General features: G+C 40.4%; 2 protein-coding genes across 6 annotated transcripts in view; one reads left to right on the plus strand and one right to left on the minus strand.

Moving 5' to 3' along the window:
- The window catches only part of tlx3a (T cell leukemia homeobox 3a), a 5,803-nt gene extending 1,132 nt beyond the window's left edge, over positions 1 to 4,671 (plus strand). Inside the window, exons 2-3 of the mRNA XM_080901907.1 lie at positions 551 to 788; positions 1,414 to 4,671. Of these exons, the coding sequence (XP_080758033.1) occupies positions 551 to 788; positions 1,414 to 1,597 (422 nt within the window). The 3' untranslated portion in view covers positions 1,598 to 4,671. The remainder of the gene's footprint in view (positions 1 to 550; positions 789 to 1,413) is intronic.
- Positions 4,338 to 25,353, minus strand: part of kcnip1a (Kv channel interacting protein 1 a) — a 52,935-nt gene continuing 31,919 nt past the window's right edge. For 4 of the 5 annotated variants that reach the window (XM_080901910.1, XM_080901909.1, XM_080901908.1 and 1 more), the window contains 7 exons: positions 7,864 to 7,988; positions 6,575 to 6,644; positions 6,359 to 6,429; positions 6,137 to 6,244; positions 5,953 to 6,057; positions 4,902 to 4,964; positions 4,338 to 4,468 (listed from right to left, as the gene is read on the minus strand). In XM_080901910.1, coding sequence (XP_080758036.1) covers positions 4,421 to 4,468; positions 4,902 to 4,964; positions 5,953 to 6,057; positions 6,137 to 6,244; positions 6,359 to 6,429; positions 6,575 to 6,644; positions 7,864 to 7,988 — 590 coding nt within the window. In that variant the 3' untranslated portion in view covers positions 4,338 to 4,420. Of the gene's footprint in view, positions 4,469 to 4,901; positions 4,965 to 5,952; positions 6,058 to 6,136; positions 6,245 to 6,358; positions 6,430 to 6,574; positions 6,645 to 7,863; positions 7,989 to 19,704; positions 19,794 to 25,353 lie in introns of those variants that run through there. The other variant, XM_080901912.1, reaches the window with a different exon arrangement.

The following is a 25,353-nucleotide window of genomic DNA, read 5'->3' on the forward strand; positions in this document are numbered from 1 at the left end:
TCTCATAAATTTCAAGGAAACTGAAGCACAATTATGTAAAATAATAAAAGCTATAACCAGTTCTCTGTATTTATAAGGGTGTGTGAAGAGGATTTGAAACGTTTTTATTACACAAATAGTCCTGTGGTCTATTTTATTGAAGATTAATGGAAGCTTTTATGACCACAGGCCTGATATAATACATGTATTGTATATAGTTGTAAATATACAGACACACAATTCCACGGTGATAGACCAAAATGCTTGTTGTTGCTCTTGTTCTAATTACCAGTGCCACGAATATCTAAAGTTCACACAACTTCAAGAAGAAATATTTACTCGCTATTTATTATTGCTTTGTTTCAAGATTTGCTCAGATTTAACTTGCTTAATAAATATAATATAAATCACCATATTTCACATATGCACCGCATAAACAGGGCACTGTTGTCGCACAGGGCAGATTTCTGTGATATTTGGCCTTGGATCTCCACACAGAAATCGTCTGTCTGCTGCTGTATAAAATCTCACCTCATATTTATCGCTGTCTCCCCGTCTCTCCTTCCTGCAGCGGCTCTGGTGCCATTTGCCGTTACGCGGAGAATAGGGCACCCGTACCAGAACCGGACGCCTCCTAAACGGAAAAAGCCGCGCACCTCCTTTTCAAGAGTTCAAATATGTGAGTTAGAAAAGCGTTTCCATCGACAGAAGTACCTGGCCAGCGCCGAGCGGGCAGCTCTGGCAAAGAGTCTCAAGATGACAGACGCGCAAGTCAAAACCTGGTTTCAGAACCGCAGGACCAAATGGAGGTTGGTATGAAATGTCATGATAACGTGTCAAAAATGATGCCCGTATAGGAACTTAAAAAAAAAATTCCAGGAAAAATCGTTGACTTCTTTATTAGACGCTGAAAACACAAACTTTCCACTTTCCAAGTGACATCTTCCTGTTAACGGACTCAGTCGCAAAAGAAAACGAATACATAAATGTGACTATACATTTACAGAAAATATTTAAATTTTAGCTTAGTGTAGTATGTTTAGTATGTGGAAATAATTTTAAAGTTTAAATACTTTAAATTCCGACCAAATTAAATTGAAAAACTTCTAAAAAAAATAAACAAATAAGTGAAACTAATTAAATTAAATAATAACAAGGAAGGGTTTTGTATTGTTTGATTAATAAGCCCTTAATTCACCTTTCAGATTCCCAAAATATTTTTACTGAGTTCATTTTTATGCTTCGAACAGATCTATTGCATCGCCATCCTTTTTCCTAACAAGGCACAGCTGCTGTTTTCATCTTGCAAATAGCAATCTTCCGACTTCAAGACTTTCTGTCGCTCTCCTTTAATCGTACACAGCCTTTTTAAAATTATTGAACCAAAATAATGTTTCATTTCTCTCTTTTTTTTCTTTTTTTCTTTTTTTTAAGGAGGCAGACAGCCGAGGAGAGGGAGGCGGAGCGTCAGCAGGCCAATCGCCTCATCCTGCAGCTGCAGCAGTCCGCCCTCCAGAAGTCCCTCAGCGAATCAGCGGTATCAGATCCACTGTGCGCCCATAACTCCTCCCTGTATGCGCTGCAGAACCTTCAACCCTGGGCCGAGGAAAGGGAGTAGAGACCAGACACCAAGCGGTAATCACTGAGCATCCTCTAACAGCCCTGCGAGGATACTTTAATTAAATTAGACCTACATGAGGACAGTAGGACTTACTGTGATCCTTACTGTGGAGGGGGGGGGGGGAAAGTGTGACCAGAAAAAAAACAAAAACGGAAGAACCCGATTGAGTGGTTGTGAAAGTGGACCTGAAGTCGTGGTGAGTCCTGAAGCAGAAACTTTATTGGACAAAATGTTGCAGCTCTGTACTTGGAAACACCAGGACTACACAAATTCAAAGGATACGAAAAAAGACTTACCACCATAAAAAAATTCTCGCCACCATGTGATTGTCCTCTTGCGCTCGTACTTATAAGAGGAGACATGATGGAGGTAATTAATTCTCCACATTGAGATGCAAGAATCAGTGTTTTGTAAAGGTGTGGTTTCTCAGTGCGACCATCGCCTTAGTCTACCCTACTTAGTGGACTTGATTACAGCTGGCTCTGTTATTACCTTTTTTTTTTCTTTTTTTTTTTAAATTTTAGTGGGAGGATAATCATCTAGGCCTGCACTCCAGCAGCTACACAACAAAGTGCACGGGTTGGAATGTGTTTATGAGAAAGGCCAGATCTCTTTGTGTTTTTATCAAAGTACAAAACAAGAATGTCTGCTCAAAACAACGAAGATAAAATCTACTTCCTCTTTAATTCTTAATTGTTCTGGTGTTTAAACCTTCATTTATAGATGTACTCACTCTGACGAGACTACAGCGCACCATCACAGTCACCTGTAAGGCGCTCCAACAAAATTATAACAACAGTGTTACATTATGGACAGAAAAGAAAAGCTATTTTAAGGAGTAATAAACAGAAAATAGATGCTTGGATTTGGTGGTGCGAAGTGAGGAAAATAGGAAACAAGCTGTAAGTTGGGGAATAAAAGGAGTGATGCATGTTCAGTGATGGTGAAGTTTGGGGTTTTTTTTTCCTAACGCACATTATCATGCTTTATTTGTGGGCCGTGTTCTTTGAAACGGAGGCACAAATGTACAAGTCCTTTTGTACTTACGTTGTATATGGGTACAGTATAAAATGTTGTTGTGACCCTTTTGCTCATGTGCTTATTTAAAGGTTTTACCATATAATAAGGTGTAAAACAGAAAAACTGTATGGAGCAACATGGTGGGGGGGAAAAAGCAGACGTTACTTGATTTTATTTCTTGAAAAGTTTATTGATAAATATAATGATTTTTTACAGTATTTCAATACACACATTATTTCATTCTGACTGTTTTAAGTGTGTCTGTCTGTTTGCCTGTCTATCCGTCCGTCTATGTGAAAGTATGTCTGGGGTTTGTTTGTTTTTGCTTTTTTAAATCACTATATTGGTAGCACAGTGAGTAGGCATGACAGTAAACCATTTATAAATGTATTTTTGCACTACTCAGTCTTCAAAAACGATGGCTCTTATTTGAAACATGGCTTCCATTCCTCCATAATCAGTGAAAAGGTCTTTACTTTCATCTTCTGTCTTATTCTCTGAGCTTTGTCCTCCTCTGCAATCTTCCCTTCAACATCTCTCCCTCACAGTGAAGTTTTGGTAGCTCTGAGTTGACGTTTTCAACAGACAGAGTTAAAGACAAACCTCGCCTCTCGTGCAAAAACACAGTCAGCTCATTTGAAGATGAAGCTACATGCTAGAATAAATGAGACTTTAATATTCAGGGAAATGGGACCGTCACACCGGGACACCACACACACAAACATGTGCACATCCTCGTATTGCTCTCCATCTGCATGCCGGGAAACCTCTAAATGGGCTCTTTATTTAACACCGAGTGGCAGGTAGAATAATTATAGGGTTATATCCAATCTGACAGAAGGACAGACAGGTAGTCAGAGACACAAAGACAGACACCAGTGATTCAAGACACTGAGAAGAATCCACAGACACAACAGTTAAATATCTACAGTCGAGTCATTACAACATTCAAACACCGACCGACGATACTGGAACACACATTAGGAGTTAAGGAGGCCTCTGAGGACTGTTGCAAGCTGTCACAAGACCTAAGAATGTCACAAGCTGGGACACATTCACACGTTCAGCTCTGCAAACCTTTAGAGGCCTATGTTTGATTTTATGTCTAAAACTGGCCGAGCTGGCTCGGTGAGATGCTGCACACAGACCGGGCATCCCAAACGTAACCATTTAGCAAGATGTTGTGTATATTGCCACCGAGTTTTATGACACATATTCATTTATTACACTGTAGGAATCTCTTGTGCATGCTTCACAATATTGCTCATGTTCTTTGTATTGACACAGAAATTTGTAATGCTCTTATTTAAGATTCTATTGAGCAAAGTGTGGGTTTGGATGCTCTCTCTGCTAAGTTGCATTCAGGAATTTAAGTCCTTGCATGGTAACAATTTTACATAATTCAGAAAGGCCTTCAACCAAATGCGAGAGGGGCAGTATTTACATAGTGGCACTAAGTGCGCACCATCCAAGATGACACTGACAACAGCAACAAACGAGGGAGGGAGGTGGAGATGAGAGAAGTGGTCACAGAAAGGTCAACTTTGTCTAAAGGAGGCTTTCCAAAACCAGTGAAGGTTTATCGCCTTAGATTTCTTACAGTAGGATGCCTTCCAGAAGGTTTTGTGGAAAACAGTCACACCCAAATTGACAAGCTTCTTGTCTGCCTTCTCTCACAAGTTAGGCTGTTCCTTTTGCTTGCAGATTCTTATTCATCACTCCTTCTCCTCCTTCTTTTTCCTGTTGTTCGTTTCTCTTCTCACACTCTGTGCTTCGTCTGCTGCACCATCTCCCTCGTGTCTAGATGACATTTTCAAAGAGCTGGAGGGACCTCATAATGTTTTCATCCTGTGCAAAGATGAAGGAGAATTAAGAAGTGGTGACTGTGAGAAAAGAAAGTCGGCCAACAATCACCATTTAATTCGTTTTACTGGCCACTAGGGGGCAGTAAAGGTCCATAAATTTTTAATGATCTCTGCAGATAAATACTGATGGAAAACTGTACTAACAGCCATAATTAATAGCGTGTACAGTGAGACTTGCAAAATCTAAGAGGCCTTCGGTAAATAATAATAAATAGTTAGCAAAACTGTTGTGACTGTGGTGGTCTTTTGTGCAGACATGCTGACATTTCGGAGAGCAAATGCACTAATAACATTAGCAACAGCACTGTAGTCAGCCATCATGTTTTCCATTATATGCAAATCCTGCATTAGTTAAACTATTCTCAGTGGAAGAAGCCTTTAGAGTGAGTTGAAGGAAAAAGCAAACAAGCCAGTACCTCTTGACAAGAAAGGATGAATTCATCAAGAGTCACCACACCGTCTCGGTTTTTGTCCATTTTCTGCAGATGGAAGAATACGTGATATTTAAAGCTACAAACACATTTAGTAAATCGGCCTATTTAAATCAATAGTTGAATCAGCGAGCTGCAAGTTACAGAAAATTTAGCTGGCTTAGACAGAAGCTTGTTGCTACCAGACAAGACAGGCACCAGGTCAGTGGGAGCCCCAAAGGACTGACATACTACAGTTTGCAATTACAGTTGGAGAGACCTGACCTCCCTAAGTGACCCCCACCTGTATCCACTCACTCCAGCTGCAGCTGATTTTCATAAAATAAATGCTGCTTGTTTAGCCTTGTCTACAGGGAGGAGACAGTTGATGAATTTTATAAACGTCACATTATCTAATTTATTTACTTTGACATTTAAAATCAGTTAACTCAGCTAGCTGAGCCGCTCAGTGTGTCCAGCTCTGCTGATATGACCATGTCAAGTGGATAGTGGATTTTTTGTGTCAGATTAGTTCTATAATAATATACGGAGCAAATTTGAATTTTTACCCCTACATACTATAAAATTACCATTGGACTTGGAAACACCTTCATGTTCTACCAGAAGAGCTCGGACAGGTGACTGTGGAGATGGATGTATGAACATCTCTGCTTACAGTGCTTCCCCCACAGTCTAAGCAGAGTAGACAGGGATACGTTGCAGAAACTGGATGGCTGGCTTGATGGATGCATATTCAATGAGGTTGAGATTCGGTCATTGTATATTTTGGGTGGATGTTGCAGCCAACAGTAATGGGTCATTTATTTTCTACTGTAGCGACTTTTGGATAAGTAAAGTAGGCAGTGCTAAGCTGATGTTGTCGGTTTCATTGAATATACAGCTGAAAACTCATCTTTTTAAACTTGCTTTTAGTTGATTTTTATTTTTATGTTTTAGCTTCTGTGAAGCACTTTGTGACTTTTATCTTGAAAGGAGCTATATAAATCAAAATTTACTTTACTTTTACTTTATAAATAAAGGAAGCAGATAATGGTACCTGAAAGAAGGCATCCACATGCTGTTTGGGTGCGTCATTTTTCAAAACAGGGTATGTGTACTTCCCCATCATGTCATAGATTGCTCTGACGATGTCTGTCATCTCCTGTGAAACAGAACACAGACACCATGAGTTATGATGAATACAACCTGACATGTGGAAAAAAGAAGAAGTTAAGACAAACCTCTTTGTTTATGTATCCATCTCTGTTGATATCATAGAGGTTAAAGGTCCACTGTAGCTTCTCGGTGACAGAACCTCTCAGCAGGATGGACAGAGCTGTTACAAAGTCCTGATGGAGAACGAAGCAGATATAGAATGACAAACTGAATAAGGGAGGCGTATGGTAGGTGAGTATCAAAGAGCTGAGATGTATTGAGTGGAAATGAGTTAGTATAAAGCAAACCTCAAACTTTATGGATCCTGTGTGTCCTGTGTCAAATGCATTGAACAGGTAGTGCGCGTAGGTGCTGGCATCTGCAGGAGAAGAAGAAAAAAGTTGCTAATACACTGGCAGGAAAATGTGCAGAGACAAAGACGAACATAAATGCAAACATCACAGCACACACACACACACACACACACACACACACACACACACACACACACACACACACTTCACCTCCATGTGGGAAGAACTGGGAGTATATTTGCTTGAAGGTGTCTTCATTTACGACACCACTTGGACACTCCTGGAATGAGAGAGGGACAAAAGGACAAAGTTTAAGGGCAATGTGAAAACTGAACAAGCACAAACGAAGTAAACAGAGTACACAGGAGGGTGTAACAGTGGAGAAATACAAAAGCCGATAGGGCACGGAGATTGGATAAATCCAGACTTGATGATGATTGGTCATCAAAAAGCCATATTAAAGTTGCTTAAAATGATTACAGTCTAATTCCTGACAATCACCAAAGGTACATCTAATTACAGTTTCTGACTATCACAGCAGGGTGTCTCTTATGAGACTATTTTTGATAAAGAGCTTTAAGCTAAAGAATGCAACCTCAATATAAAATATACTTTACGACAAAAATCTGTGAAAGTAGTAAAGAACAAAAAAACCCCAAAACAGAGTATATCTGCATTAAAATGGTAGTGTTACAATTAAGTGACAAATGAATAAACTCTCCCAAAAACGCAAAAAGAAACCTGGAATGTTTAATCTCACAACTTACTGCATGTTACTGCGTGACCACAAATGCAGACTGTACTCTGGCCCATTTATTTACCTGTGAAAATTATTCACTCTGTCATGAAGCAGAGTCATTGTTACTGAAATTAAATGTACAGACTTACACAAAGAAAACCAGGAGGATAATAAAACCACTTTGTTTCACTAGAAGAAATGTAACAGTGTTGTGTACTTTGAATCCGGGCTTTGGCAAACATTGGCTCAGTATTAAAGAAGAGATTATATATTCTCCGAGATTTAGGCAAACCAGGTTATTGCACAGGCGTGCATGTAGCACCGCAGAGGATTTTTTTGTAAATCAGAGAAAGAAAAAAAAGGTCTGCATGTCCAATATAATGATGGATGCTCATAATGATCTCCACACTAATTTGTAGCTATTTAGGTAGGTCAGCTCAGTAAAACCCATAGAGTGTATTTAAAGGTAGATGTTATGATATACCTATCTCCCTCTACTTGCTGCTTGCAGTACAGGTTAAAAGCACCACCTCTGCTATCATCCGTGTATATAAGCCAATACAAAGTTTAAAAAAAATTAAAAACTACATAAATACAAATCATTCAAATGTCTTTTGCTACTGGGTGTTTTTCTTTGATTTAAAGAGATGTTTTTATTGTTTATGCCCTCATACTCAAGTTACAGACAGTTAAGCGGGAGGAAAGTCGTGATGAAAAAACTGGAGGTGAAGTGTTGCAGTGCACTTTTACAGTCACTTACATTCTTGAAGCCCCTGTAGAGCACTTGGAGCTCTCTTTTACTGAAGTTGGTTTGAGCTTCTAGCTGGTCGAGGCCCTCCGGTCGATGGCAAACCATTGTCATCTCCAAGTCATCATCAGCTTTGTCTAAAGGGGAAAAATATAGGGGAAAAAAATCAGTATTAAAGAGTAAAAGGATAGATGTAGACAGGAAGGGAGTGACTGTTCAGATGAAGAGAAAAGGACAACATTAGCTCAGTGAAGTCATATGTATGCACCGGGTTTGAACAATGTTGTTGTCTTTCTGAAAAGCAGAATGATACACACTGTGACCAAAAAGGCGAAGGAGAGGAGAGGATGAAAGATGGAGGTGCAGAGAGGTAAAGGTCAGTTTCGCAGCTCTACGCTGCTCCTCTTACTGGCCCTATCATTAACAACTCATTGCTGTCCTCGCTGGAGGGGAGGTTGAAAGAGGACACACCACTGACTCTGACTTAACACACACACACACACACACACACACACACACACACACACACACACACACACACACACACACACACACACACACGGTGGTTATAGGTGAACACAACAATATAAAATTAAGACATTTTCTCTCGCCCTCTTTTAGAGACACTCATTTACACATTTAAACCAGTGAACAATTTCCCCCCAAAGCAATCTACAATGTAATAATTATGCATAGTGTTATAACTGTGCATAATTTAATAGAAGTAGTAATAAAAATTCTGAATATGATAAAATGGTCATGGTGCCCCCGTTATGTTATCAGCCCACTGAATGACTGTTATCAGTAGGCGGCCTCCTCCACAAACTTCCAGGCTCAGTAGGAAGTTATCACCACATTTACTGGCAATCGTGCCGACTTGCTGAACAGAAAATAACAGGTGTGGAGTTTTTTTTATTTATTATTATTATTTTTTTAATGCAAAAAGATAATACAGGGAAAAAAAAGCTTGGGTTAAGCTTGTAAAATGGCCCATACTTCACTGTTTCCATAACTTTCTGCAGTACAACTAGCATTAAAATGCACAGCTTACCAGATGGTGAGTCATGCTGTGTTCACATTATTCCATACCAGTTTTTTAAAACATGCATATATGAAGAATATCAGCCAATATACACTCACCAGCGACACAGTTAGGCACCCTTATTCATCTGCTTGGTAACGCAAGTATCCGCCATTTAAACAGACCTCAGTGCATTTACATTCCAACCAAATTATATAGAACAGCATCTCTGAACTCACAACACTCTGGCATTACACAACTGTTGGTGGTGTAATGTCGTAGGGGATACTTTCTCTGCACTAATTGGGCTCCTCATTATCAACAGAGCATTGTTTAAACTCCACCTGAGTATTTCTGCTAACCATGTCCATCTGTTTATCTGACCTTTATGACCAGGATAACACATACTGTCTCAGAGCTCAAATCATCTCAAATTGGTTAGCTGATATGAAAATGAGTTCACTGTAATCAAATGGCATTCATATTCACTGGATCTCAATTTAACAGAGCGCCTTTGGGATGTGGTGGAACAGGAGATTCACATCTGCAGCCGATAAACCTGCAGAAAGAAACTATGTGATGCCACCACCTCAATATTAATAAAAAAAATCTCTGAGGAATGTTTCCAGCACCCTTCTGAATCTGCGGCTAGAAGAATTAAGGCGGTGCTGAAAGCAAGAGGGAGTCCAACCAAGTACTACCAAGGTGTACCTAATGAAGTGTATCCCTAACAATCTGTATCGACATTGGCCACAAGAATCCAGCCAGGCTCTAATTAAAGCTGAAAAGGGCCATGGAGTGGCGTGATAAGATTCCAGCAGTAGACACTATTAAAATTAGCAAATGGCAGAAATAAAAAAAAAAAAAAGATGTTGCTTTTGTTGAAATAATGAGTTGCTGAGTTTAATGAAGGCTGATGCCTTAATGTCTGACTAAGCAGCATAAGAAAAAGATCCCATTAAAAGCTGAGAAAATCCTCAGAAATGTTTGTTCTTTTCATTTATCCTCGTGAAATTAAGGCTGAAAAAAAGGTGAATGGTCCTATTAGTAGAAGCTGTTATGCACTTCCCTGTGTTTGCATCAGTTAAGAAGATCTATGAGAGATTGTAATCACCCAGTTTGTTTTTCATAGAAAATTATGGACCATTTCCCCTTTTAGCACACTAGTCATTATCCCTATCAAAGTCACTATTGTGCCGGCTGCTGTCCAGACGAAAATTTAGCTGAATGTGTTTTGAACAGTATCAGGCACAGTGACAGTGTCCAGCACAGGCACAAAGCTAAATCTTTTGAATGGTTCCCATTTAGCTTTAATTGGTGTCACGGGGTGCAAGGTTCACTCTGTCCTTGGCAGTTCACATTTTGAAACATTAACAGTTTTGAAATGAGACATTTTTATCTGTGTGACAAAACCATTAGTGGTTTGTAAAGCTTCATTACACCAGTCCCTCTTCAGTTCTATTCTCCCAGTGAATGATGGGTACTGAGATGGCATTTCACTGAGCAAGGCAAAGACTGCTTTATCTCACTGCTAAATTAAGCCTGAACTTTTCAGATTTCAGATTCAGTATTCAGAACTTCACACAAAAAACCTAAAGTTTGCCATCGTAGCTTGAATCAGCAGGTTTGAATTCTACAATCAAATACGATATACTGACTCTTTGGCCTGCTGACTCACACGTTTGTCAAATGTGGCTGTGGAGATGCTTTGAAACGGTGAGAACAGTCTCATGTGCAATGATATTATCTAACGTTGCACATGTCAATTTAAAGTATAAAAGTCACAATAAAAAAATCAAAATAATTTATTACGCAATTCAGTAAGTGCTTGCTGAATTGTGGTCTCACATTTTGTACTTTATGGGAGCAGTATGACTTTATGACTTTGTATAACTTATAATGTTGAGTTGTAGTCTCTTTATATAGCTCCTTACCCCTCCTCCCTCAACGTGTTCAACGCACACAAACACAGCTACCTGCAAACACACACACATGCACACACGGTCACACATCACTTGAAGGTCATTTTCATCCCAGCAGATCAGACATTGTCAGCGTCACACCGGGGTACTGAGGTGTAGGTTTTGAGGTTCAGGCTCACACACACAGACACACAACCACACACACACACACACACACAATCGTGTGAATTCATCTGATAGGCCTCTAATGCCTAATCATACCAGCACAGTCACCATTACACTCCAAGCAAAATAACGACCAGACACGACGTCCGTATTATAGTAGTATCATATATAATCACAAAGGGCTCCATTATAGAGAGATTGTATGTTTTAGCATACATAGCATGTGTAAACACGTATATCAACTATACTAAGGTCTTAAAAGAGAGGGTGTCTGATTCTGCGCAGAGCTGGAAAAGCCCTTTAGGCAGAATCTGTGATTCATGGACCTTAATATCAATACATCTAAGGTAAGTAAATTTAAAGAACAAATACCTCACAGGTGAGATGGGGAAGCATTAGTTAACATTCATACACCTTTAAAGAGTAAAATTTTCCCAGAGACTAAAAGTTCCACTGATCATCAGAGAGAAAATCTCCCTTGTGGTCTTCATTGATTAAAATCATCTCAGTTTCTTCATTTCATTTCATTATGAAACAAAGTAAAACCAAATGTAGGGAAATTTTGTAATATATCCAGCACTATGGCATTAATATCCATTTTAAAATATGCAAACGTCAAATTAACAACTCAGACTACAAAGTTCTGGAATGAATCCCAACACCAGTGGCATTGTTAACATATAGAGATTTTCTTAAATCTTTGGTTTTTATTGAGCTGTGGCTGTATGAGGCTCTGTTTTCTTTATAGTACATGACAGATGATGTTTCTGTACTGCAGCAGAATTATTATAAGTGGGAAAAGCAATGCATGTGCATGAGTCAACTGCAGATTCGCATCATTAAAATGAGCAGGAGAAATATATATATGCACGCACAAGTCCTCTACAGCAGTTCCCTGCTATGAGTAGTTAATGACAGAAGTTCAGAATTCATGTGGGTAAGAGTGCAAATCTGACAACAGAACAGCCAGCAGCAGTTTGCATTTATTAACTGCTTATTTTTTTATTTATCCCTGTTTTTTTTTTTTTTTTGCGTCTTGAGAAAAACTATAACATTCGCTTTGCTGGTTGACAGCCCAACAGCAGTGGAAACACTCTGACTTTGTTGGTTGACTTAAAGGTGGATGATAGTATAATGACTCACCCTCCACAGTGATGACTCCCAGCAGGTGCAGCATTTTGACGGCCCCACAGCACAGCAGAATGATGGCTATAGTATGTAAACTGTTCTCGCTCTGCTCTTCTCTATCCATTCTGATTATTTTCTTCTTTTCTTTGGACTCGCTGTTTATCCTGAAGCTTTCTGTCTTCAACTTTTCCCGTACTTCCTTAGCCCCTTCTGGTTTTTATTCCTTAAGATGCTTAACTTTGCACAATAAGGAAAAATTGAACTCCAAACTTTCAAACACTGGTGGTGGTTTTTCACTACAATTCTAAACAAAGTTGGCTTTTAAACTCTTTCCTGCTCTCTCTCTCGTGATTATAAACTTTCCATCTATCTTGCTTCCTCCCACAGTGAAATCAGCACTCACCTGCCTCTCTCTGTCTCTGTCTTTTTATCCCCCCTTCTCTCTCCTCCCTGGGGCATCTTCCTCTCTTATCCTGACCTTCGCTCTATCCCACACACCCTCTCTCTCCCCACAGAGCCCCACTCCCCCCTGTATTACAGTCGGTGTCCTTCACTCTTTGGGGCAGTGAGCACACTGTAACAATGATAAACTCACCTTACACCGTACCGCCATATGTGTTTGTTTTGTGACTGTGTACAAGTTCATGAACAGATCAGGACTTGATTAATGGCTCCCATTAAGACACACAGTCAGCTTCAAACAACAGACGGCCTAATTCACCACAAAGTGACTTTTCTAAACATACCTTTCATATACCGTACTCTATAATATAAACAGCACTTTGTATAAATCAGTACCTATGAATACAGGCACTGAGAGAACATCTATTCTAATTTGCCCTGTGGGCTTTATAAAAATTGCAGCAAGCCTGAATAACAAGAGTATTGGGAACTATAAGAACTGCTATAACCTTTGTGGACCACCAGGGGGTAGCAAAACCTAACACAGAGAACAGTACCATGATTGCTAAAAATGTGATGCACATTTTAATGTTTAGCTTTCTCATAGAATATCAGTGCAGTGACCAATTTGATAAGCTGAACAAAGATTTTTGCTCAAATGCGATTTATTTTAATGCATCCACACAATCAAAATCACAGTGAAAAAAAGACTAAATTGTAAATTCTGTGCTCTTAACAAGATGGCACTCATTTAAAGTCTTTATGTGTATGCAAAGAGAAGCTTCACTAGCCAACTGAGCTGAAGTACAGCCGCTGACTTGCAGACTGCAGGGGGCTCTGCCGTATCAAGAGGTTTCCCACAGAGTTGTCGATTGCAGGTTTGCTTTATTTACTGTTGTGAAATTACAGTAGCAGTGCTGGGGAAAATTTAATTTAGCGGCAAGAGTAGAATTTAATCCAATTTGTCAGACATTTGCTCATTAGTATAAATGATTAAGTGTAGTTTAAGTTGTGTTCATTAGCTGTCTTCACTGGGATTTCTGTTGGGATATTATACACAGGTACAGCGAAACAACAAACACCCTGCAACACATGTTACACACCAGAATAACAAGCTGACACCAGATTATTAGTGGAAAGTTGAGAAGGCGTTTATTTTATAGCAGACAGAATACTAAACAGATTTGAATCTGCTGCAGGTTCTTTCCCCCGCCCTTTAAGCCAAGTTTCAGTGACCAGATTTAGAATATCTCCTCTCTATGGCACTGCGCAGATGCAAGAGCATAGAAGAAAAACCTCAGAACAAAATGGACAAACAGAGCAGTCTATAGCTTGACTCACAGGGACTACTAATACTACACTGACCTCATTATTCTAAATTTTTGCCATGATTATAACAGCATAAATATGACAGAGGATAAAGAAATGCAAAAAGGGTCTACTTTAAAGGTATAGTGTGTAAAATATTACCACTAGATGTCAGTAGATTGTAGCAAACTGAAATCTGTTTTCTCATTTGTAGTGAGTGTAGGCTTTTATTCCGCTGTTTACCTCATCTGTCAATACATCTATTTAATCTGCAGGAGGCTATATAAACTTTGAAAGGGGTCGACGAGTCAGTAAAACTCAGTTCTTCTCAATGACAGCGATGCTGAGGTGAGTTTTTGAGGATATTGTGAAGTTTTCTGTCAGTAAGCACAGTTGCATTTGGTGTTAGCTGCAGTTAGCCTATATTAGCCCCTGTTAGCTGCTGTTTGCTAGCATTAGTGAAACTTTCTTTGAAGTGGCTCTAACAGTGTTGGACTTGGACATTAAGTGAATAAACTCTCATACAATGTGAGGAAGTAATCAAACTGTTTATCAGAAGGAAAGTGTGATTTTTAGGACACTAGAACCCAACATTAGCTGGCATTATTTTAGCTTATAAGGAGCTGTTTTTGATATTTAGCTTGCTTGTTATCAGAGAGGGTGAAATGTCTAATCTGCTGACAATAAATAATTGCACCAATACTGGGAATGAATAAGCATGTTTATGAATGTTTTTGGGTGTTACCGCCTTGAATTCAGTTGAGGAAATGTGGCGTGAGGAGAGGAGGAAGATGATGAAGTGGAAATGAGGGAGGAAACAGAAGTGGAAGAGGAAGAGAATGACATAGTGAGAAAGAGTTGATGAAAATATGCATTTACAAATACTAAATGGCCACAGATAGCTTGAAAGAGCTATTTACGAGTTATTTATGAGCTTTCACAAACTAGTGTCCTCTCCTGCGTATGTTTAATGGCTTAATTCTACATCTAAGTCTATGAAAATATATCAGTTTATTGCTAGATAAGATTGGTAGATACCTTTAACACACTATCGTCTAACACTTCACCGAGTGAAGCTGTCATAGGACAGGTATCAATCCATCACAGGGCTTCATATGATATTCAGTGAAATAATACTTTTGCATGGACAACCTACCATCAATCCTTTGAAGCCTCTAACTTCAACAATAACTGAGTTTACTAACAAACAGCTAACAGTTTCCATTTGGCATATGCTCACCATCTTTGTTTACGCTCACGTGCACACATCCACACACAGTTGGCAAGCTCCGCGCAGGCTGTTAGGAGTTTTTACTGATGCGCGAGAGGATGGAGACAGTGTGGAAAAAACAAAGACAGAGCAGCCTTGTACAAAGGTATTTTCTAATTCTACTAACTACAACTGTTCAATTTGGCACACATTTCTATTTGGGAATACAAAAAAAAATACAGCACTTTAACAATCCTGTCATTTTCATAAAAATCTGCCTAAATCAGTAAATATGATTTTTTATGATTTTTTAATATGATGTTTCTCAGAGAGAAAAACAGTTTAATACATTTAAGGAAGCAGAGGACTAATAGATTTTGAAGCAAAGAGGAACACGCTTCAAAAACAAAGTAACACACACAGACTTGCTAATTTCATACTAATTCTACTCTACTGTAGCTAATCCTCTTCATCCAAGCAGTGATTTATAAGGTACAGAGAAAATGAATGTGCTCAGTGAGAATTTCACAATCGACAACATTTTGGACACATCAATACACAGTCACAACATGTACTGAATTACAAAGCTATTATTGATTAGTTTTGAAGCATTACAAAACAATAAAATAGATAGTGCTACGCTGTGTTGAGCACATTGAATATTTGAAGTAATTGCTACAGTGTTCTTGTTTGGTTCCCGATCAAAGGAAAACACTGAGCTCGAGCATTATGCTGCTCCAGTAAAACAGAAAATGAGTTACTAGAAATAGACTGTGTACACGAGCTTGTGTGATCTTCTTCCTTGGTTAGCAGTTAAGATCCAAAGTTACTTTTAAGTTCATTTCACAATGTAAATTCATTATAACATGTCTACAGATGTAAACTAACATTGAATTTAGGAGATATCACCCAGTTCTACATATCTAATCCCAACTCATTGTCTTTACTCTACATAGAGTTCAAAACCTCATTGTGAGCCTTTGCGGGATTATTATCAAATGTAAAAGGAGTCTTCTGATTCAGGAAACCTCCTTTTAAACACATGAAAGTGCGTAGTGGTGGAATATATCTGGTCATATAACTTCTGTAAAGTTTTCATTGAACAGGTGAGGTCTAGAAACCTACATCATCCGTGTTCCACAACAAAATCTGCAAACTTAGCAGATAAAGAAAGCCTAAATAAACCCAACCTAGAAAGCAACCTCGAGAACTTCACTTCCATCTGCTGCATAACCTATTATAAACCGTGGTGTCTGACAGTGACCAACAGCCTGAGCCCATTTTTTTCAGAGCTTGTTCAGAGTGTTAAGCGGTGGCCTGAGCTGCCAGCAAAGAAAGACTACCTGTCACTCTCCCCAACAAGCACTCTAACACAAAAAAAGCCCCTCTTACGTCTGTACACACCCTCTTCCTAAAGCCCATGGAGAGGATTTAATTCCTAACTTTCTCCTGACCACTCCTGCCTCTGGTATTTAATGCTGCGCTAATTTCTTCTGCATCTCTTCCTTTCTTCTGTTTCCCACTGATTCCTTCTTTCTCCTCCATTTCTTATCTCCCCCCCTCTGCCAAACTCTCCTCTCAGTCCGCCACTCTATCTATGCCATGCTCTCTCTTTCTTTCTAGTACCGTGTCCTGTAATCCTTGCCAGAAAGTATCTCATTTGCATAATCTGAATTAGCCTAATCTGTCATCCTGGCCGGCTAAAGAGGAGTTTCTCTTACCGGCCTCTGCATGGTGGAGCGTGCTTTCCAAGAAAGAGGCAACTTAAATAGCTGCAAGCAACAGTATAAACCCCAGAAAAGCTGAATATATAATCATGTTTCACGCAGTGAATTTAAACCCTCATTCTGAAACATATTGTTTTCCATAGTCAATATTCAAGTCATGGGACATAAGGCCAATCCTTTACTGGCTTTTCAGTGCTTCACTGAAGGTCCAGTGACTTGTTATATTTGGGGACACACACATAAACACAGAAAAATACATTTATCCAGTCACATGGGCTAAAAACAAGGCAGAAATCCAGAGTTATTGACGAACAAAGCATTTAAGCACCCGTGTGTGTAAAACAACAAACACTCACACATATCACTGCTTGGATACTGACCTTCAGCCTGCTGAAGGAGGACTGTTTGGATTGCTAAAGTATGTTCAAACAGACACAGGAAAGTGTGTCACTTTTTTTTTTTGGCTACTGTTGATTATGTTTTCAAAGAGGGAGTTATAAATACGGCTCATTTAGACACACATAGCAGCACGCCAGTATTGATTTTTGAGTAAACATATGTCTAGACTCCGAATCTGCAGAACACACAAACACACACACACACAGGCAGAGACACACTGCTGGATGCCAAGAGGATGAGGATGATGAGATGACTTAATAAGCACTCACACCAGCTAATGGGAGTGTGGGTGATGCAGAGAGGGAGCAAATGAGAGAAAGAACAGCAGCATAAAAGTGAGAGGGGAGGAAAGGAGCGGTATGGAGCAGATTATGATGGTGGTGGCGGCATGCGAGAGTGTGGTGGGGAAAAATTAGAAGAAAGTAAGATGAAGAGGGACAAATGTGGGAGGGAGAAATGGGGGAAACAACTGGGAGTAGAAAAAGCAGTGGGAGGATGTGAAACTGAAAAAAAAACATTAAGAGGAAGAGGTTCAGGGGCTGGTAGGGATGAAGCAACTAGCAAAACAAAAGAAAGATAAGAGGGAGAGAGAGATTGACAGAAAATAAAAGGATAGAGGGAGATTGAGACAACATTGCTGCAAGGAGTAAGTAAGGGAGGCAGTGAAAAATGGAAAATTCACCAGGGAGTGGAAAAAAATATGCCAGGTGAAAATTCTTCTGGAGAGATGAGTTGTCAGAGGCCACCACAACAGATGAGGAGGAAAACAGGCGCGAGCCTGCCAGACAAAACCATGCAGACAAGACAGTAGGAGAAAACTCCCACCAGAAAGAGCCTGTCAGAAAAAGGAAGAAAAAACAACTTGGCAGAAAATAAAGGAAGTTGAGAGAACAACACGCAGCCTTGATGAAAACAGACAGTCCAGACAGGCATGTAAATATTCAAGCAGGTGCAGGACACGAACGCGGCGAGGGTATTTTCTGTCATGACACAGGAGTGATGAGCTCATGCCCAGAAGATCAATCATGTAGAAATTTAATCTCACAATATTATAGCCATGCACTGTCCCCCATTTTCAGTGTTGCTGTCAGTGTTGTGAGGATAAGTTATCTGCAACACCAAAGAAAGAAACGGGCGCCTGCATGCATACAAGCCCCGCCGCACTAATCCCGCATAAAGCTAACATGTCAGAGTAGGAGAAAGATGCTGAAGTAACAACAGCTGAATTACACACAATTCTCTCCCCCTCCAACCCCAAATAGCTTCACAGCTCCACATCCCATTCTTTTTTATCTCTTCGCTGGGTATTTGTGGATGTAAAAAGACTTGTTTTCATTTGCAGCAAGAGTCAGATTTCATGCGTTTCCACAACTTAAGTGCATCAACAATCAAAATAGCAACAAATTTACGCCTAGCTTTTTTTTGGTTTTGAACACCCTTAGGGAAAAGTGTTTGTCTGAGCTAGTGGTGGAGTGGAAGAGCTTATTCAAAAGATGAAGCCAGCCATATGCACTGATTTGGAAAAGGTCCTGCTTGGACAGAAAACTGATAACAGTCTGCCTTGACAAATAAGTTTAAATGACTATTAATAGGGGGTAGGGTTGGGGATTTTTTTTTTCCGTCTGGCACTGATCTCCTGCTCACTGTGCCCATTCATTGTAGTAGCCACATTAGATTTGTAAGACTTACATAAAAGAGGTTTACAGGATTTCTTTTTTAGAATGAGTAACGAGGGAGTAAAACATTTCTTACAGGCAACAGGTTTTCATACATCCCGCTTCTCGCTTCATCTGCAAATTTGCATCTCTCACTATCTGAGTCTCTTTCACGTGGCCTTGACTTACTTAGGAAAACCCCAATCTCATCAAAAAAAAACCCAAACCCCACCCCACCCACCCCAAACCCCACATCTTTTGTTGCCATGGTTACGGTGCTTCCAAGGTAACAGCAAGACAGAAAAGCAGTGTGTGAGCAGAGTGACAAATACCTTCGACATGTGTGTGTTTACCAGTGTCGAGGCTCGCGTCTGAGCATGCAGCCAGACAGACAGACAGAGCAGCACGCGTGCGCACGCACAGACCAAAAAAAAGAGAAAGAAAAAAAAAAGAGCCAGCTCTTAGATTCCTCCCTCGGTTTGCTGTGTCAAAAAAAGATAAGCTCAACAACAATCACCTGGGTGCACAGACACTGCCTGGCTGAAAGTTTGTTGTAGAATAAACAGATTCACTTTTTTGTTTCCACTGGGAACACCTGTTGGTCTCTACATTTCTTCCTTTCTCTCTCTCGACAAACCATCTGCTCCCCTTCTTTCACTGCATCTCAACTGAAATACCGGCAGTTATTAATCTTCGCTCTGCAGCTTTTCGTACCTGCGCTGTATACATTGTGCCGGAGTGAGCGTGTGTGTGAAAGCCACAACGACAACACACTGTCAAAAGTTTCACCGCCCGTATGCGTGCATCCATGTGCCGATTAGAAAAAGAGAGAAAAAAACCCCACATTATGTTTGTGTGTTTTGTGTGTGTGAGTATGTCTATGCGTGCGTTCATGTTTGTGTGTGTATTCCCTCACCCCTGGATGGCCTCCTCTGCTTGGTCTGCATGGTCAACGTGCCCACCACAGCCCCCATGTTTGCCGCCGTCGTTGTGGAAACAAGTGCGTCTGTGTGTTGAAGTCTGTGTCTCTTCGTCACGTGTTTCAGCAGCTAGAACGCACACGCACGCACTCCCTCGCCCTCTTTCCTCCTCTCATCCTCTCCTCCTCTCTCTCCACCTCCTCTCTCAATGGCTGCTCTAGGCAGAAACCCTCCTTCCATCATCCCCTCTTTCATCCTTTCACACTTCATCTTGTGGCGCTCCTCCTCTCTTTCTCTCTCTCACTCTCGCCCCCTTTCTCCCCAAACTCCTTCACTCCCTCCCTCCCCTCCCTCCCTGCTCCTTGTTTTTCATTAGGGGCTGTAGTTGCCCTCCCTCTTTCCATTTCTCTCCCTCCCTCTCTCTCCATCTATCACCCTCCCACCCTCACAGCGAGGCAAGAGCCCGAGAGGAGCATCAGTGATTCAGTATGAAATCGCCAGGATGTTGATTCACTAAATTATAAATTAATATTAGTATACCCATTGACTTGTCGATGATAACGCCGCATGAATCGCTCTGAACAAAACAACAAACATGCCCTGTTACATCCGCACACGTAAACGCATCTGTTTCCTTCTAAAGGAGAACAAATATGCAAATAGATACTTGCTCAAACACTGACTGGAGAGGTAAATATGAATCATGGAGCGAAGGGGAAACACGTGAATGTGACGGGAATTACGAAGAGCCCTGAGCTTTGCTTCCTCAGCATTGCGATTTGTTCACGAAAAGGCCACTTTAGTCCATCAGCACCTCCGCTGACTTCATCCATCGCTCTTGTTAATCCATCCTTACCCACGAGCAGGATGGATAAAGGAATGGAAAGTGAGTGAATGAGTGAGGGAGCGTGTGTGTGGTGGCAGATTGGCTTCACGGGTCAGGAGAAACAGCTGAAAGTCATGGATGTGAGAAAAGAGAGAGATTAAAGTGAGAGGAGGCAAAGGATGAGAAGAGTGAGATATTTAATATGGCTCTAATAGAGGGATCAAGACGAGTGTCAGATAATATTGCAGGAGTGTGTGCTATTCCCTTTAAGAGCTGCACACACAAAGATGAAATCACATTTTAATTACAGACTAATCGATACAAACAAAGTAGACCACTCTAAGTGAGGGAAGTGTGAGAAGAACAGGAAGACAGTCACAGATGACAAACCAAATGTGCTGCACATGAAAGACTGAAGACTGTAAGCAGAAACGCCACTTTATGAAAATACTCAGTTAAAAGTAAAATTCCAAAGAGTAAATATAATTATGTACAGTTTTAAAGTGAAATCTTATTTACACTTTTTTATGGTCCTCGGTCTGTGACCCAGCATTTTAAGTTTAGAAGTTTCACTTTAGTTCTTTGATGTTTGACTCTTAGTTTGTGGTATTTTGGCGTTTCGTGGTATAGTTTGTTGGTGTTTCTTTTTTTACTTTCTCAGGCGAGTGGTTAGAGTTTTTTTGGATTCTATTCTTGTTTTAGTTTATTTTACATTCCCTGTGTTTTCTGTGTCTCGTGTTAAGTTTTACCTCCCAGTGTCTCCTCATCAGATTTAGTTCAGCTGTATGTTTCTCCTCAGGTGTCTCCACTCTAACCTCATCTCCTCTTGCGTATTTGAACCCTCAGTTTGTTTGTGTTCTTTGTTGTATCCTCCATCATGCTGTGTGCTCCCTTGGTCTGTGCTTCCCTGTGACTCAGAGGATTTGCTTTCCTGGCGCGAGCCCTGCCTCGTTTTTGTAATTTGTTTGAAAGGCTTCAGAATTAAAGCTGTTTTTTTTAGTTTCTTGTCTTGCGAGTCCTGCATTTGGATCTACCGACAAAGTCCCATCCAAAATGCTACAGTCACTCCGTGGCTACTTTAAACCTGAAGTCTACAACTTTCTGCCAGGTGGTGCTGTGCTGGACTGCACTGCATTCATTAATGTGAAAACATTTTTTTTCTCTTAAAAGTGTGTCCTTAATGTGCATATCTTTTGTTTCAGCCTACACAATTTACCATACATAAGGGATCTTTACACAATATCAGTTGATAGACTGGTCAAAGTGTAATCCACCTCGCGCCCAGTGTACCCATATGGAAAAGATATATATAAATCTTATAAAGTTTGTATCTGTCTTGTGTGAAACTTGTATGTAAAGCATATAAGAGTGAAAACAGATATAAGATCCCTTGAAAAATTATATAATGAAACTTGTATGTTTTGGATACTTACGAAAACAATGTATGAAAGTAATGAGAAAGTGGCCACTTTCATGAGTAAATCATGTAAGCCTTATATGATTTACTCATGAAAGTGGCCACTTTCATGAGTAATCACATATAAGTTTTTACTATTTCTTTTCCATATAGGTAAGGTTGGATAGCGTCTAACTCCACTGTGTAATCAGATTGAATCAAATTAGACAAACAGTTCAGAAAATACTTGAATGGATGGTTATTAAGCATCATGAGAAAGAGTAACTGTAAATTTTTGTCCCAGCTCAATCAGCAGCTCATGTGGAACTGCAGAGGAGGAGGTGAACAGTTTTATGTCCCAAGGAATCAATAATCTGTCACTGTTATCACCCATCTTTGCTGTGATAAAGATCCCTCACAAACAGATGTGCTTCTTAAGGAAACTTCGGAAGTCTTTTGCAGAACTTTTTTGTAGAACAGCTATAGAAAGCATCCTCACTAGCAACATCACACCCACCCCATCCCAGCCTGTTCACCCTACAGGCCATCTGGCAAGTGAGACAGAAGTTTTGTTAAATGGTAAAATGGTAAATGGCCTGCATTTGTATAGCGCTTTTCTAGTCCCTAAGGACCCCAAAGCGCTTCACACTACATTCAGTCATTCACCCATTCACACACCCATTCACACACTGGCGATGGCAAGCTACATTGTAGCCACAGCTGCCCTGGGGCGCACTGACAGAGGCGAGGCTGCCGGACACTGGTGCCACCGGGCCCTCTGACCACCACCAGTAGGCAAACATGGGGTTAGTATCTTGCCCAAGGATATTTGGCATGCAGCCAGGAGGCAGCCTGGGATCGAACCACCGACTTTCTGATTAGTGGCTGACCTGCTCTGCCACCTGAGCTACAGCCACCCCTGTTGTTATGCAACCGCGTTATATAATGATAATTAAAATGGATATTAAACTGGTGACATCAATCAATAAAATATCCAGTTATCATACCTGTCAAATGACTGTAGAGAGCAGAGGCTGCGAATCCTACATACAGCTCATACAGCTCTCGCGTAATCGTCCCTGTGCTTGTTGATGGCAAGAAATACAGGAATGAAGCTTCCACTAGGGCACGACATGTAAAAATTGCACTATTAGCTGGTTATGGTTTTCTTCTTCGTCTTCTTTGTCGATAAAATCTTTTTTTCCTTTCTCACTACATGGGGGGAAAAAAATATTGTTTAGTAGAGATGCAGTTGTTTCCACAAATGTTTTTTTAGTAAACGATTTGGAAAATAGTCACAGTGTCCTTTTATATCAAGCCAGCAGTCCGTAGTAGTAATGCCTCCGCAAATGTGGCAGCAGCTTCAAAAACGGGGCACTTTTTTGCCTGCCGATGGTGAATAATGAACAAAGCGAGACTGTTAGGAAGCCATATGGGCAGATTTAGCAGAAAAGATTTAGTTTGGTGAGCAAAGGAAACTGCAATCTGCTTTTGTAAAAATGTGCTCATGAATGCGCTGATGCATTTTTTTTTCTTCACAACAGCTAGAAAGACAGAATGGACAGCAGTGGGGTGTAATGCTTTCACCCTGCCTACACACACATGGAAACACACATATGGTTACTCACACAAAGAGGCACACATATACACACACATACATTTTGCACATGCATCAAGCATGGGCAGAAAGACTGTCTGATCATAGGATGAGGTCTCTGTGGATGCTAGTGGCATCCAAATGACATGCAGTCGGCACAGTAGAGCATAATCATTTCCTGCCACACACACAAACTGCTCTTCCGCTTTGCTTGCCCTGCTATATAACTGACTGCCTGAATTGTGCCTATAGGATTTTACAGGCTATCAGAGTTATTCCCTTCTATCTTCACTGCAGCCTACTTCTTCTTTAGCCTTAAACTATGTCTATCCATCTCTCGACACCTCCTTTTCTATGAATTTGTCTTCCGGCGCACAGCCCTCGCCAGTACACCTATATCTTGCCATCTCTCCCCATAAATCTCTGCGCTTGTATCAGCCTAGTGTTTCTGTCGTTTCAAACAGTGTTCCCAGCTTGTTCCAATCTCAAATCTCCGTCCCTCCCTATCTCCCCGCGGTCTCTGACAGGCCTGTTTCCACACGTTGACAGAAACGTTTCTCCATCTAGTAATCATTTCAAAGTCTGTCTGTAGAGCAGAGAGAAAGGAGTGAAAGGTTGGAGTGTGTGTGATTGTTTTTATGCTTGTGTGTATAATATTGGTACAGAACTGCCTGGTGTTTCTCTGCAGGCATGTGAGTGAATGGCTGCAGACTGTTTTACAAGACCCCTGTCAGACTTTAAAGGAAAGATGATATGAGACAGAAGCGAGGAGAGAACAGCAAGAGCAGGAAGAGGTGTGTATATATATATATATATATATATATATATATATATATATATATATATATATATATATATGTGTGTGTGTGTGTGTGTGTGTGTGTGTGTGTGTGTGTGTGTGTGTGTGTGACTCTTTCAAAAATGCATGTAAGGAGGAAGGAAAAAGCAGCAGAATTACAGATGGAAGCATATTTGTCAATAAAGGATGAAGAAGGAAAAAAAATCAGGAGGAAGAAGCATACCAGAAGAGCTTCCAGCGGGAGATTAGAGTGCGATGCAGAGAGAGAATGAAAGAGTAAGAAGTGGGTAACAAGAGCCAGGAGAGTGGGCGAGTGGTATTGCAAGAAAGAAAAGGCAGAGGAGAGCAAGTGGGACATGCAAACATCACATTTCCAGAGATGAGGACGGTGGAACAAAAGAAATTAGGGAAAAAACCAGGGGAGGGAAAATAAAACTCTGAAGATTTTGATTAAGATTCAAATGCTTTTGGAAGCTTTAGAAAATCAAGCGAATAAAGTCAAATCTGCACATTCAGACCCACCTCAGTGCTAACTTGCAGTGGGAAAAACCCCCCATAAAAACACCTGCTTCTCCACATGAAGGATTCATCCCAAGAGTTATAGATTATGAATCAATCATGGCAAACAAAGCTTTGGCAATTACTCATCAGGGGCATCGCGGCTTTGAACAGGGGACATGTCTATTAAGAAAAATCAATACTAATATCTATCGCTGTTGAAATGACTTCTCACACAGACGCTTCCCTGTATCTTTATTAGCAAATGCATCCTGAGTCTCTTACAGGCGCCCATCAAAGAATGGAAAAAAAGGGGATAATTAAAGGAGGCTCTGCAATTGATCTGTTTTTATCAAGGGAGAGGGGTAAAAGCAAGAAAAACAAGAGGGATGGAGGATGGTATGCAAACAAATGGAAAGCAAGGAGGAAGGATAGACATTAAAGAGAAGTAAAGCACAAAAGAGTGAGACAAAGCAGAAGATAAAATGTGAATGTGGCAGATGTTTAAAGAAGATTCAATGAAGAGAGA

Source organism: Rhamphochromis sp. 'chilingali' (genome assembly GCF_963969265.1).
Source record: "Rhamphochromis sp. 'chilingali' genome assembly, chromosome: 13".
NCBI lineage: Eukaryota > Metazoa > Chordata > Actinopteri > Cichliformes > Cichlidae > Rhamphochromis > Rhamphochromis sp. 'chilingali'.